This window comes from Anabrus simplex, chromosome 1 (genome assembly GCF_040414725.1).
Source record: "Anabrus simplex isolate iqAnaSimp1 chromosome 1, ASM4041472v1, whole genome shotgun sequence".
NCBI classification, from domain to species: domain Eukaryota; kingdom Metazoa; phylum Arthropoda; class Insecta; order Orthoptera; family Tettigoniidae; genus Anabrus; species Anabrus simplex.
In genome coordinates, this window is record NC_090265.1 from 679,547,154 (window position 1) to 679,562,661 (window position 15,508).

Consider the following 15,508-nt stretch of genomic DNA (forward strand, 5'->3'; position numbering starts at 1 on the left):
ATTCCATTTCGTTCGCCAAGTTGTTTCCAAGGTGTCCCTCGCCTGTCAAATGGGAGTGGGACTCCGTTACTCCCATAGGTCCGAGGCTTGCTTACAATGTTCTGAGCTCGGTCGATTCATGAAGCAGGATGCTGCTCTACTTGCACATAGTCCAAGTGAGGATCTCTCCTCTAACGGGTTATGGACCACCGGTGGATTGTATAGTCCTAGCCGCCTGAGCACAAGGAGGACCACGACTCAGAATATGTCCGAGATGCCCACTCCCATTCCATAACAACTGGTATCCCGACTCTCAGGACCACTTACTAGGCCACTCAGCCGTTGCCCATGGTTCATGAACTAGGACGTGACTACAGTAACCCACAAACATGAACCTTAAATGTATTATCGAAGAAAACGACACTAATACAAATAGCCTTTATTAATCATAAAATTTCACAAAAATGTACGTACGTACAATTTCAATGTACTTCCTTAATTAATTTAATTAATGACAGTTATCATTAAGGTTAGAATTACATTGCATTCTCAAGTTCTTTGTATGTTAGGTTTAGTTTCACCTAACGGGCATCTCAAAAAATCATGTTCCATATTGAGACAGTTTCTTTCTTTGTTTTTACTGTTAGTACAGTTGAAAAACCACTCTCACATCTATAAGTGGTAGCAAAAGGTATCATAATTCTTAGAGCTCCGTCAGATACAATAGGATATTCACCACCTATTTTTCGCTAGGATATACCGGTCATAATTTTTAAATTTTACAGTGAAAGTGCTATCCTAGCGTAGTCCGAGAAATTCTACTTTGGATGACGCATCTCCGTTTGAATTTACGGAGAAATCTTGCAACTTTATCATGTGCTGTCAAGATATTCGTCATATTTCCTTTTAATTAGATATCCAGATAAATAATTTTACTGAAAAAATCTTCAAGATACACCAGCATTTCGACAAATGTTGTATATTTTATTTTTGAGTACAACTCTACTTTTTATGTTGTCAAGTTTTTTTTAGAAACAATCCTATTTCTTCACGGAGCTCATAAACCCTGTTTTAAACGTTCCCTCTAAGACAGCCAGCGTACCTCTATGTGGTACAAAAAACCATTAAATTTGACACCAACTTCTTCGCAAAATATATTGCATAATCTGAAATTCGTAGCGCTGCCACGAAAATTATTCACAATTTTTACTACGTCACACAATGCGCCTAGTACCAAGCGATGGTGTATCATGCAGTGATATAACTTGAGGAGCAACTTTTCTAAAGCACAATACTTAATCGATGATGCTTGTAGTTGAAACGGGTCCAAAATCCGGGTCACCGGCCCCTCATAATTGTACTTATTGCTAGGAAAATAGAACCATGCTATTTGTCATGTTGCGGTACTAATCAAAAGTAGCGTAGATTCGCGGTATTCCACACATTATGGTACTACTCACAGGTGATGCAATTCGCACATGTAACACAGACCTATGGTGTTTCGTACACTGCGGCGCTAATTACAGGCAACGCAAACCTATGGCGTTCCTGACATAAGTGGACTAACCACAGGGACTTGCACTATCCCGTGGTGTTCCTCACATCAGGGTTGCCACCGTTAGTACTTTAGTACTAGATCTAGTACTTCGTGGACATTTTTAGTACGTTAGTTCTTTTTATGGAAATCTAGTACTTTTTACGGAGGTAGAGTAGACGTTCTTCCACTGCAGCAGAAGAACAAGAAAGAAATTGATAAGAAGTTTCAGAGCCAAGTGTCTATCTTTTCATGTTGAATTGTGTGAACAAGTTTTTAGAGGGTAGTTTTTAGTTATCGTATTTTAAGAAATCTCTTCGTGTCGAACTAGAAAACTGAAAAAGAGATGGCAGTTTCATCAGTATAATCCCATTAGCTATATATTTCCCTAATGCAATTACAGAAAGTGCTTATGAAGTTAGATAGGAAATAGTGGGTAGCAAAGTCCACAGAAACTTAAAAAGCTTTTCAGTCTGCCGAACATACAGGTTCAATATAAAAATTACGGTACACTATAACATACCTGCAAAACAACACACTATTAAACAATAGGCTCTATTTATATTGAACTTGTGTGTTCGACAGACTGGAACGGCTTTTAAGTTACATTTAACCGAGTCGACACTGGAAAGTGTCGTTTCCTTCTTAACAAACAGGTCCACAGAATCGCAGAAAGAGTACTAAGAATTTATGGAATTTTGGAACTCTTTAATCGAACTGGAAAAATCCTGTAGGCGACTACATCTTTTCAAATTTGAAAAAAAATTTGAAGGCACTGCTCTGTTTACCACATTCTCCTGCTGAAACAGAACAGTTTCTTTTCCTGCTCTTTCTGTTAATAAGACCAGATTGAGAAACAAACTACTATTCTGTAGCGAATGTCAATGGGCTCCTTCTAAAGCACTCTTGTCTGCCCAAAATGTTCACATTTCAAAACAGTTTATTGCTTTGGCAATATTTTCCAAGGATTAAGAGAAGAGCAAAATGTGAAATGCATGTTAATATATTCTAAAAGACAGCCAAATTTTGGGTAGTGTATGAAGACAAAATGAATATGTGTGTGTGTGCGTGCTTGTTATTCATAAGTGTCATGTTCTAAACATAAATAAATGACTCTCATCTGGTAGTCAGCTTGGAACTGAAAGTGTTAGGATGGTGCGTATTGAAACTGCAACATTGCTGCTTCCCATCACAGATATCAAAACCGATATCTTCTGATAATTAAGATTTTCTCATTTAATAAAGGTATATTTTTGTTAAGTATACTTTTTTTCTATACTGCCATCATGAATAATCCTACTCCATTGTAAAACAAAGTGATTTAGTACTTTTTTCCATAATCTAGTACCTTTTCACGGGAAAATTTAGTACGAACATTTTTTGTCCGGTGGCAACCCTGCCTCACATAGTGGGTACTAAGAATAGGCAAGGCAGAACCATAGTGGCGCTCATCCCAGGGTGTTGCTCATATAAGGGTACGAATCACAGGTACTGTAAAATGCATCCTGAGCCACACACTGTCGCTACCAATCACCTATCTATTTTGTACCTAAGTGGTACTACGCTCAAGTAAAAGCAACCCATGGTGTTCGCTGTATGATGGTACTAATTACAAGTAGTCTCATGGTCCTAATTTGATCATCCCTTGGTCGCCCCTTACGACAGGCAGGGGATACCGTGGGTGTATTCTTCGTCTGCGTCCCCCAACCACAGAGGGTTTCAACATAATCTGTTCCAGCGGAAGGTCCCTTCAGAACACTGCTTGGTCAAGAATTTTACAGTATGATGAAGGAAAACATTCCTGATTATGTTGAACCCAACGTTAACCCTTCCTTTTTGCCAACAGATTTTGTCATTGAACGTAAAGGTGAAAATCTATGGTCAAAAGGAAGAATTAACCATGGATTCAGCATTATCATGACAAGCAGTGTGATGCCCGGGATTGCACGACGCAGTCCAAACTTGTGAAAGAAAATGACGTGCAATAAGTGCAAAAGTATTTACACATTTATAAAGGCACTGAAACCAGGCGAGTTGGCCATGTGGTTAGAGTCGCACAGCTGTGAGCTTGCATCCGCGAGATAGTAGGTTCGAATCCCACTGTCGGCAGCCCTGAGAATGGTTTTCCATTTTCACACCAGGCAAATGCTGGGGCTGTACCTTAATCAAGGCCACGGCTGCTTCCTTCCCAATCCCATCGTCGCCGTAAGACCTATCTGTGTCGGTGCGACGTAAAAAAGGCACTGAAAACAGAATTTTAACACTTGTTCATAATAATCACCTATTCTTAATCAATAACATTCACATAATAATAAAAACAGTGATTTGAGATAGAATTGGATGATGTTGCAAGTTCTGGCAGACTGGAAAACTTAAAGGTTGTATCGTAAGTGAAAACTGAAAAGAAAATTACTTCTACTTAAACGAGTAAAATAATTGGAGCTTACAGATGGTACCAGCACATGGAAGACAATGTGTGTGTGTGTGTGAGAGAGAGAGAGAGAGAGAGAGAGAGAGAGAGAGAAAATGTAATCTCTTCCTCCTTTTGTTAGCAGTCAACACTATTATAGTAGCCACAGCAGAGTGTGAATAAACCTTCAGCTCAATAAATGAAATTATCACTCCTATCAGAAGTACTGTCTGTCTGTTTGTTAGGTCATCAGCTCAGAGGCTGGTTGGATCCTCAAATAGCACCAGCAAAGGCTATGCAGTTATAGGGAAACAAAAACCAATGGCAGTACCAAAATGAGGCATACTAGACAAGATGATGAGTGAGGTAGTTTGCCATTGCTTTCCTCACAGGGCCAGAAAGTGCTATTACAACACAACTAACCGCATGAGCAACACCTTTTATAACACTCAGACACACTGGTTGCGCTCTAATGTCATTACTCAGTACCATCCATACACCAGCAGCTTCCATATTGTCACAGCCATGGAAGAACTGTATCCATTAAGAAATTGCAGCATACTATTTTAATGAAAAACATAGCAGACTTAACGTTTGTTAATCTTACAGGACCTACACTTCAGCAGTATGAACCACTATCATACATGTGAAGACTTGGTAGTCACATTGAAGACATTCAGCAGGTGGTCCCAACTCCCACAAAAGAAAAGTGACCAACAGGGTAGCACTTCACTAGTGTTGGTGCGTATTTAAGGAGAAAATTATGCAAAAATGATGTGGCATGAGATCCTAAGTATCAGTGAGGAAAGAACATCCCTTTAAGCTTGCCAGGGACTCACCAACCTGCCCCTAGAAGTATTCTTACTTCTACAGAAAAATGAAAACAGAATATGTCAATCTGGGAAATGCATCGTTTTCTGTGTTCCTATTCCCTGGAGAACAGTTCGCTACTATCTCTGATGCAGCTCGCATTACACGAGATCAAATTACAAACACATACTGAAAGCGACATGTCGCGGGATGCTGGATGCAACTGCAGTATTTTCAACGTAAATATATTAAGTACACAATGACCGAAATACACCAAATTTTTACTTAGTCATGGGTTAATTGAGCGATTGAATTGTTGTGGAGTTCGTGACAGAGATCTAGATGTCAAACCGTGGGGAAGTAAATTAATTTTTGTGTGTCACAAACGGGCTTGCAAGTCCAAGCACTCTTGCAAGAAAAGGTACATTTTTGGTGGGGAACCTTTTGCCCATAAATGTTACATGTCTTGTAGGCTACTAGTTACTGGGAAGAAGGCCCAGTCAAATATCTAACTAGCAGCAAGCACATTGTATCCCCCACCACTGTAGGCAACTCAATATTAACGGAATGAAGTTTTGTCTGTTGTTGAACATAGAATGCTGATCTATGTGATCTATGTTCTTGCCAGTATCACCAGCCAATACTGTTGCAGAGGATACTACAGGTCTATGGGCTGCTTCGCAGCTGTAACAGCTCTGGCCTAGTCACTAGCCATACTTAAGTTAGCAGCCTTGTGTAGCATAATAAGGTAGTAAGATTTTTCCGACAACAGAACTTCTCTGTGAGCCCATGCAGAAAAAACTGAGATGTTGGTCAAATATTGATAGTTCATATTTTCCAACTGAAGTCCTGATATATGTATGTTGGGTATTCAGCCTGAAGGCTGGTTTGATCCTCATAGCTCTGCCAACAGCTATAATGATAGCCTAGACATCACTGACGAGGCATACTAGAGAAATGAGGAGTGAGGTAGTTTCCCATTGCTTTCCCCACCAAGCCAGAAGTTGCTATTACATATCAGTCTGCCAAGCCCACTGAAATGCAAACACCAACTGACCCTATGAGCAATATTTTCACACCATTCGTAACAGGGTCTGGGCTGCATAAGGACTGATGTTACTAGCATCGCTCATACCTCAGTCATTTTCATATTGTCAAAGTCAAGGATGAGACAGACAGGTCAATGAAAGTAACAAAGTACATCTTATACAGGATTGATAATAATGTTATTGGCTTTACGTCCCACTAACCAGGGGAGATGTTTCAATAAATTTCCAAATTCTTTGCAATAATTTAAGAAAAGGCTAGGAAAACAACGGATAGGAAATCTCCCACCTGGGCGACTGCCCGAAATGCAGATCAGTGTTGACTGCTTGAACTACTTTTACGGTTTTCAGAGATGCCGAGGTGCCTGAATTTAGTCCCGCAGGAGTTCTTTTATGTGTCAGTAAATCTAAAGACGCGAGGCTGACGTATTTGAGCACCTTCAAATACCACTGAACCGAGCCAGGATTGAACCTGCAAGTTTGGGTCAGAAGATAAGTGCTTCAACCGTCTGAGCCACTCAGCCTGGCTTATACAGGATTATTGTCTACCTCCAATATCTTCTGATTTGAAAGATATAGGCATAGATATAGACACTGTTTTCAAATTCTTAAACTGTTATTAAGGATCTCATAAAACATAGTCCAATTTGTTTCCATCACATACGTAACTACCAAGAAACTGGCACCAACTTCGTTCTTTTTAAATGGGACTATACTAATTTCACCCAAGAATAGAGCAACAAATTCAGTGATGTGCTTATTTTGTAAATTCAATGAGTACTTTTGCAGATTTTAAAAGGGTTTCATTTGTGTAGGCATTAGACAGAAAGTGATGTGCCACTCACGATGTCGGGCGCATGGTTCTCCTGCATGACTCACGTCCTGGTGATAAATCCACATACCTCGCCCTTCTCTTAAGTGGGGCCGGAGATACAACAGTACAGTGTATAGCATTTTGTTTTAACATTGAATTGGGAAGAGACAAAATGATGTTTGGTTTATCAGTCCATAGACTGGTTTTATGCAGCCCTCCATCCCACGTTACTTGGTGTTAGACTTTTACTGTCTATGTAACTATTACATCCCACATCTACTCTAATATGTTTGTCATATTCATACCTTAATCTACCCCCTGTCGTTTTAACCACCTGTACTTCCCCTTCTCTCAAAATCTAACTGAACAAGTCCTGGATGTTAAGATTTGTCCCATAATTCTATCTCTTCTTCTGGTTAAATTACGTAATAAAACTGTAATACTTGAAGTTCTTTTTTGTCCTTCTCAGAGTACACAGTACATGAAATGAAATCAACAACTTCCAACATCCAATGAACGACAGGGTCATTGGAAAGAATGGGTAAAAAAAAATTAATGGAGAGCATTACTGTCGGGCTCTTTTGGCCCTTCTTAAAGCCAACATATAAGGTTGATGGACTTTAGCAACAGGCAGTGGCCAAGTTGGGAATAAATTTCTGCTGAACGACTAGTGATTGGAAAGAATGGATGCGAAAATTAATGGAGAGCATTACTGTTGGGCTCTTTTGATCTTCCTAAAGCCAACATGTAAGGTCGATCTACTTCAGCAACACACATTGGGAATAAATTACCGCTGATATGCTAGCAAACAATGCTGTTTATACAAAATGGTTCAGGCATTTTAACCCTCTACTGCATACTGCATACTTTTCACCTGTATAAATGGATAAATATTGTAGACAGGGGTAGTTTTACGGCACACCTTTAACTGTACAATCAATTAAACACATATCCCAGTGATGCCTTGTTTTTTTTTTACATAAGACAAAACAGCCCTACAACCAAAGGTACTCCTTCCACCCCGTCAACATCCACGCGAACTAACCACCGTTTATTTTACGTGGGCCCTCCCCATCACATTACCACAGGCTTCAGGAGTACCTCTGGCTCAACCTCAAAGACATTACCGACCTACGGTTCTGCAAGTTGTACTTGCGCCTTGCAGTACGTACCCATGGCCAGTAGGTAGTAATGTTCGGTCTTTGAATGTTAAAAGCTTAGCGTAATCAACAACTTCCAACATCCAATGAACGACAGGGTCATTGGAAAGAATGGGTAAAAAAAAATTAATGGAGAGCATTACTGTCGGGCTCTTTTGGCCCTTCTTAAAGCCAACATATAAGGTTGATGGACTTTAGCAACAGGCAGTGGCCAAGTTGGGAATAAATTTCTGCTCCATATTGACAATTGATCACTATCAAAGGGTAGAGAAATGTTCACTTATTCAATACTATTAACTTTCCAATTACACAGGACACTACTGTATATTAAGCTAATGGTATTGAATAGGTGGACATTTCTTTACCCTCTGATAGGGAAATGTACAGTTGCTCAAAATGTGGTAGAGTGCATTGTATTTCTTTTTTAAAGTTGCTTTATGTCGCATCGACACAGATAGGTCTTATGGCGATGATGGGATAAGAAAGCGTTAGTAGGAAGGAAGCGGCTGTAGCCTTAATTAAGGTACAGCTGCAGCATTTGCCTGGTAAAAATGGGAACCATGGGAAATTATCTTCAGGGCTGCTGACATTGGGGCTCGAACCCAACATCTCCTGAATTCAAGAGCTCTCAGCTGCGTGCCCCTAACCACCAGCCAACTCACTCGGTTATTGTATTATTTAAGTGTCTCCCAGGCACAAACAACCTCTCTTGGTTTACATCTTCCTGAAAAATAACACGTTTGAATAAACACAAGCATAGATGTGCCAATAGACTTAAGTAATACCATGCACTCGACCACTTTTTGTGCAACTGTATATTTGCCAGTGTGATGGAGTGGTTTAAAAGAGCAAGAATAAAACAATGCTCCTAAAATTGAAAATACCTGAACCAGTGGTGTATGCTAGCAATAAACTCTACCACTGTCTGTTACTAAGGTACATCGATCTTGCATGTTGGCTTTAAGCATGATCAAAAATCCCAACACTAACGTTCTCAGTTTATTTTTGCATCCTTTCTTTCCAATGACCATGTAATTCATTGGGTTTTGAAGTTCTTTAATTTCATGTACTCCGTACTCATGAGGGGACAATAAAGCACTTTAAGCATTACAATTTCACTGTGGTGTTATTTCATCTCTTTCCGATTCAACGTCAATGAAACAAAAGTTTTGCAATTCTGAAATGCTGTATACCATACTGCTGCTTCTGTAGGCCTGCTCGAGATAAGGGCAAGGTAAGTGTGTTTATCAATAAGGCGTGCGCACACAGGAGAACCATGTGCCCGGCATCACAGTGAGTGGTGCATCGCTTTCTGTCTACTGTCTACACACACAAAACCCTTAATTTTTAATATCTCCAAAAGTACTCATTAGGTTTGCAAAATGAGTACATCAATGAACTAGTAGCTTGATTCTTAGTCCAGTGTTCTCCCTAGAACCTTTTTAGTGGGAGGACTGCTCTGCCATTTATACAGGCCACCCGGGTAACATAACCTACATATAAATATATATTTTTTTACAATTTCCTTTACATTGCACCGACACAGATAGGTCTTATGCCGACGATGGGATAGGGAAGACCTAGGAGTTGGAAGGAAGCGGCCGTGGCCTTAAGGTACAGTCCCAGCATTTGCCTGGTGTGAAAATGGGAAACCGCGGAAAACCATTCTTCAGGGCTGCCGACAGTGGGGTCTGAACCTACTATCTTGCAGATGTAAGCTCACAGCTGCGCGCCCCTAACTGAACGGCCAACTCGCCCGGTCCCCAGGTTTGTTAATTACATAATATTAATACATATTTGAGTCACTGGGTGCTCCACATTTAAATATAAATGCTGTAATATCGTTTATTTAAATGATAAATCTTCATTATTGCCAGCATAATTGCATCCTTTACATTGGAGTTTAAAGGTTTAGCTTGACTATCACACAGTGCCGTGCGCTAGTGGTACCTGGATTGGCATGGGATCGCATGCGAGTACTCGATTCCGCGGGACATCACAAATCCGCATGGCACTCCACAGCGACCGAATGGTAAGCCCCAGTGTTACATGATTATGAACGCGCAGTAGAACACTAGAAGTTAAAAATACTGTGCTTTTTCGTCTTGTTCGTGATACGATAACATTAAAATAGTTCAATTTTGCAGTTAATGTTTACCTATCCGAAGGGAATAAATTGAAATTTTATAATATTTATTTTTATGTAGTATTCCCTGCCCGACTACTCTTTCCTGCCACACGGCTGACAAAAATTTCTGGGGAGACCACTGTAGTTGTTCTCCTGGGTGAAAAAAACAAAAACGAAGTTGACTAGATAACCCAGTATATTTTATTTTCACTGAATGTGTTAAACTGTGGCCACACATCATATGAGCTCTACTGGAGAAAATATGAATATTTGCCTTGATCACAGCTGGCCGACAGGAACAAAGAAAATGGATGCCTCTTGTACTTCAACGCTGTTCGGTTTCAATTCTTCTATATAAGAATACTTTTTGGGGCAGGTTGGTGGGTCCCTGACAAGCAATGAGGAAGGATCTTTGCTACTTCAGGTCTCATAGAACATTTTTTAAATAATTAAAACAATCGAACCGGCTTATCGAAGTACCACTAGAATGGGAAACAAAACAAGAGTGCATGTCTCAATACTTTGCAAAAACATCTCACGAGCTTCCCAAGAAGGCTAAACATGCTTCTGATGTCACACAGTACACCGTGGGCGTAACAGTGTGACGTCTGAGTTAACTGGACAAGTCAGTATGTAGTTTAGTTTTTCATTTGCAGTGAATAGCACAGATGCATATGCAAGCAAGAAGAAAATTAGTACATAGGTGGTTATGAGCCTGGAAGTATTTTATAGAAATCCAATAAAAAAAAGTGTTATGTAATTTCTTTCTCAGTTGAATAGTTCTGAAAGTAAAAAATGCATTGCGCATGATACACCACATGGAAAGCTACTATATTTTTCAAGGCGGTCAAGCATTTGGTAGCAGCTCTTCTACTTTGCAGGCTGCGTCAGAAGATTAAACTACATTCTGTTCTTCATTCCTTCATTTTACAGTTAAATATGAAGTAATTATTAAAAACACGAGAAAGCCTGTTTCAAAGAAATAACACTATTTACACTGAATTACAAATAATAGGCTACTATATTTGTTTTTGAAGAGTTCTGAAACTGGATTTTTTAACAAAGGAGTGAGTAGGGAACAAGCACCAACTTCTTGTAGGAAGCAGGCAATGTTTACATGGCCTGCCTGCTTCCTCCAGCAAGTCAGTGCTTGTTCCACATCAGACATTTATTTCTTTGCCCGAGGTTCTAAGTGAACTTAAAGACATATCATGACAAGATCATAACCATGAATTTTGCTATATGTAATTTAATATTATAATTATTCCTGCAACATTGTCTTTGATATACAGTTATCACATAATCTGTTTAATTTTATTAGGCTGAAGATGGCCACTAAGTGGCTGAAACTATTCCCAAGACTGATGTAATTTCACTTACTTGATATATTGTATTGAAAAGGTGGACTTCAATATGGAACAAAAATGAAATTTATAGCTTATAACTAATGCAATTATGTTGCTAATGATTAAGATTTATCATTTAAATAAACAGTTTTACAGTATTTACATTTCAGTTTGGAGCATCCAAGGACTCAAATATGTATTAATATTATGTAACTAGCACATTTCTAAGGCTATGTTAGCTGGGCGGTCCATAAAATATTGTGTAACTAGCACATATCCAGGTTATGTTAGCTGGATGGTCTGTAAAAATCGCAGGGCAGTATGCCCATTAAAAAGGTCCTACGGAGAACTGCTGTAATGCACAATATTGAAATACTGTTCATGTAGTCAGTGCTCAAAATCAATTTTAGACTTTTTAAGTGCATTCAATTTAAGGGAAGATACCAATGATGATAAAGATGAGATTCATTCATTCATTGGATGGACAAGTAGAATATTCATGTCAAACAGTAACAAAATTAACTCTTTTGTCACCATATACAACAATTATATTAACACATAAATACTTACCATGGTCATCCACACTAGTGAACACATAGACTAATCAACCATGCATTACTTCTGAGCAAGAAGCTTCACAACACTGCATATGGTCGTTGATAAGCTAAGCTGTAACTACTATGCAAAGGGCATTTCCTGTTACACTACAGGATCGATATTTGCTTGGTAATTTATATACACGAAAAGTAGAGAATGCACATTCTAATAGTTTAAAAATTCAAAGCTCTAGATTAATATCAGTACCAGAAAGAGCATAACTGATGGATTACAAGGAAATGTTAAAAACCAGATCTATAAGCAAAGGAGGGAGGGGGAAGTAATCGAGCTTAAATCTCTACTACAGATACCAAGTATAATCTCACTTCAATTTATTGATGTCACCATATAATTTCTGTCAGGAACTCCAGATAGCAGTTTAAAAATCAGCTAAGTCTTCTGGGCACACAAAAGCTGTTACAGTGTATTCTTTTATTGTTAACGCAGTGTACACCAATAACAATTCATGATGCCATTTACTTTGACTTCTGTCATAAACCAAAATGTTGATGTAATATATATACAGATATAAGGTACTGATCAATATATTACAAAGAATATTTTAAGCCACTGTTACTGAAAGAGACTCCCAAAATGTTTTATCCAACACATTCACTTTCATAAAATGCAGTCTTCCTAGCAAAAACATTACCTAGAAAAAATTCAGAGGGAACTAATGATCACTACACTAACATAATTTCTTCACTTTTACAAATACCAGTGCACACAATACTTCTTCCAATACAGTTAAATGTCAGGTTTAACTCCGTACTATCTACTGGATATTATATATTAATAATATACTATTATCAAACTGCACTTCATTAGCAAAACCTGAATGATTCCATTTCATGGTGGTAAGTTTTGGATAGCAAAGTTTGATAGAAGAAAAATTTACAAATATGACGAAAAGAAGTTGTGCTGAAACTAATTCCAGGAAAAAAAAAAAAAAAAAACAGCCCAAAGACCCCTATACATAGCTTCTGTATACCTAATGTGTCTACATTTCACTCTTTCACAAGCTGAGAGGTGATAGCGACGATGTTCTCATTAGTTGATTCACCCTGGTTTTCTGCAACCTGAGACCCACAGTTCAAGTTCTCGCTGTGTCAGTGTTTCTGTAACTTCTGACTCAAATCATCGAAAGAGGGATCACTGATGTTCATCATTAGGTTGTTTCCACTCAAGAAAACCTTATTCTGCGAGTTGGCAATTGTCCTCGAAATGCTTTGAGCAGCTCTAATTTTTCTCAATTTCAGATATCCAGGATTTCTGCCAACAGCTTGACCCAACATTTTGGCAGCCTCAGCTTCACCTTCAGCCTGAACAATCTTTTGTTGTCGCTCTTGCTTCGCTCGTTCAACTACAAATGCTGCACGCTGTGCTTCTTGCTGAGCAACTTGTTTGGCCTCTACAGCAGCGGTATATTCTTTACCAAAACTTAATTCTGTAATAGACACATCATCCAATATTATGTTGAAGTCTCGAGCCCTCTCAGTCAATTCTCTCCTGACAAGAAGGGAAACTTGTTGTCGCTGAGTAATCAACTGTGATGCATTAAATTTGGCAACAACGCTCTTCAGAACCTCATTACAAATTGATGGCAAAACCTTCTCATCATAATCTAATCCAAGCTGTTGGTACATAATAGGTAAACTTACAGCATCTGGACGAGATAAAACACGCAATGAAATATTCACCATCTGCAAATCTTTACTGCCAGTGGGAGAAGATATCTTTCGGGGACGAGACCTAATATCGTAAATTATAGGGTACTGAAACCATGGAATTCTAAAATGAAGGCCTTCTGCAAAAACTTCTTTCTGAATACCTCCAATTCTGCTGAATATTATGGCACGATGTCCACCGTCAACTGTATACATCGACTGAGAAATGCCATATGCAGCTGCACCTGCAAATGCTAGGGCTTTCAATCCAGTTCCCATGCCCTTTGGACCTTTCCCAAGACGACCAGCCAGATCACTTAATTTGCTCTGAGCCATATTCTTAGAGGTTAGAAATCTTGTAGTGCTGATTTGCTCAAGTCAGTTATGTGGGTTTAGCTGAAAAATAAAAAAAGATAAATACATGTTACTAATTCACGCCGAAGTCTGGCATATGTAAGAAACAGTACCATATTCTGAAGTAATCAAGCTAATGAACAATTCAATTTATTCAAATACAATTACGATGGGTTAAAACATGATTATAAGCTGTTGGGCTTTTGCCGTGTCAGTCGTGCTAGACTAATTTTCTTCTGAAGACGCGGAACAAAGTTCTCTGCGAAACGTAAAGAATGTCACCTTGTTTTCTGACACGGCAAAAGCTTACTATCATGTCTACAATTACCGGCCGTGAAAGCATCAATCTAAAGATGGGTTAAATTTTTGCATCATTTAGCATGTGAACTAACGTGTATTTGATGCGACACAAAATACCAAACAGTATTGCATAGATTAATGAAATTTTGCAGTAAAGTGACCCCAAATTTCGATGGTCAACAAACCCTGGCTCTAATTTGAAAAGAAAGGGTCGTGAACACACACAAAACTTACAACAATTTTGCTTTCCTTTAATAAACAAGTCTGACCCCACCACTCCGCTACTTCGCAGAGATATTCTCGCTGTTCACGAGTTCACATGTCTTGATCAAATTCCAAGGAGAATATTGCCCTACCAACTTACGAAAACAATATTACAGATTCATACATTGCCATCACTCGTATTCGTTAACTACCATTTTGCCAAATACTTTGATATTGCTCACCGTCAGGTTGGCTAATCTGTTAAGTATTTATAGGGAAAGGCTATCGCAGCGATAGCAAATATTTACAAAGGAATATCACCAACATTTGAGATATTTATATTCATGTATCGTTATGGGATAACATTTCATTTTTCTGCTCGGCGCTAGTAAAGCGAACTTTTGAATGGTCCTGCGCGCTGGGAAATGTGACTGACTATGCATGGCTTACACGGCCCATACTGTTAGGCCTACTGTTTATAACGGCATCTTGCAGAAAATATTTCGATCGTCAAACAGTAGGTATAGGCCGTACTGTAGGTTACACGTGTTGAGTTTGCAGCCAGGAGGCTGGTTAGATCCTCAAAATGGCACCACCGAAACAAATCGTGCTGCTATCCTTCGGATCTTTTCCAATACTCGAATCAAGTATTCCTGGCGAGGGTCTCATACACTGGAACCATACCGTACTTTATTGGAATCTTACCAGTACCTTATTTGCCCTCTCCTTTGTATCCTTACTGCAGCTAGAACAGCAGAGGGAGATGGGGAACAGGGAAGTGTTAACCCTCTGTGGGTGGGAGCGGTAGAATAATACCCACGGTATCCTGTGCCTGTCGTAAGAGGTGACTAAAAGGGGCCCCAGGGGCTCTCAACTTGGGAGTGTGGGTTGGCGACCACGGGGCCCTTAGCTAAGTCCTGGCATTGCTTCCACTTGGTGCCAGGCTCCTCACTTTCATCTATCCTATCCGACATCCCTTGGTCAATTCCCCTGTGGGTGGGGGCAGTAGAATAACACCCATGGCATCTCCTGCCTGTTGCAAGAGGCGACTAATAGGGGCCCAAGGGGCTCTTAACTTTGGAGTGTGAGTTGACGACCACGAGGCTCTTAGCTGAGTCCTAGCATTGCTTCCACTTACTTGTGCCAGCTTCATGGCTAA

General features: G+C 39.4%; 1 protein-coding gene across 1 annotated transcript; it reads right to left on the reverse strand.

The window, feature by feature from the left end:
• Positions 1–12,139: 12,139 nt before the first annotated feature.
• Positions 12,140–14,474, reverse strand: Phb2 (prohibitin 2). The gene is made up of 2 exons (XM_067135889.2): positions 14,380–14,474; positions 12,140–13,887 (listed from the first exon to the last, which is right to left on the reverse strand). Exon 2 carries the CDS (start codon positions 13,825–13,827, stop codon positions 12,934–12,936), a length of 894 nt encoding a protein of 297 aa, XP_066991990.1. The 5' UTR covers positions 13,828–13,887; positions 14,380–14,474; the 3' UTR covers positions 12,140–12,933.
• Positions 14,475–15,508: the final 1,034 nt, after the last annotated feature.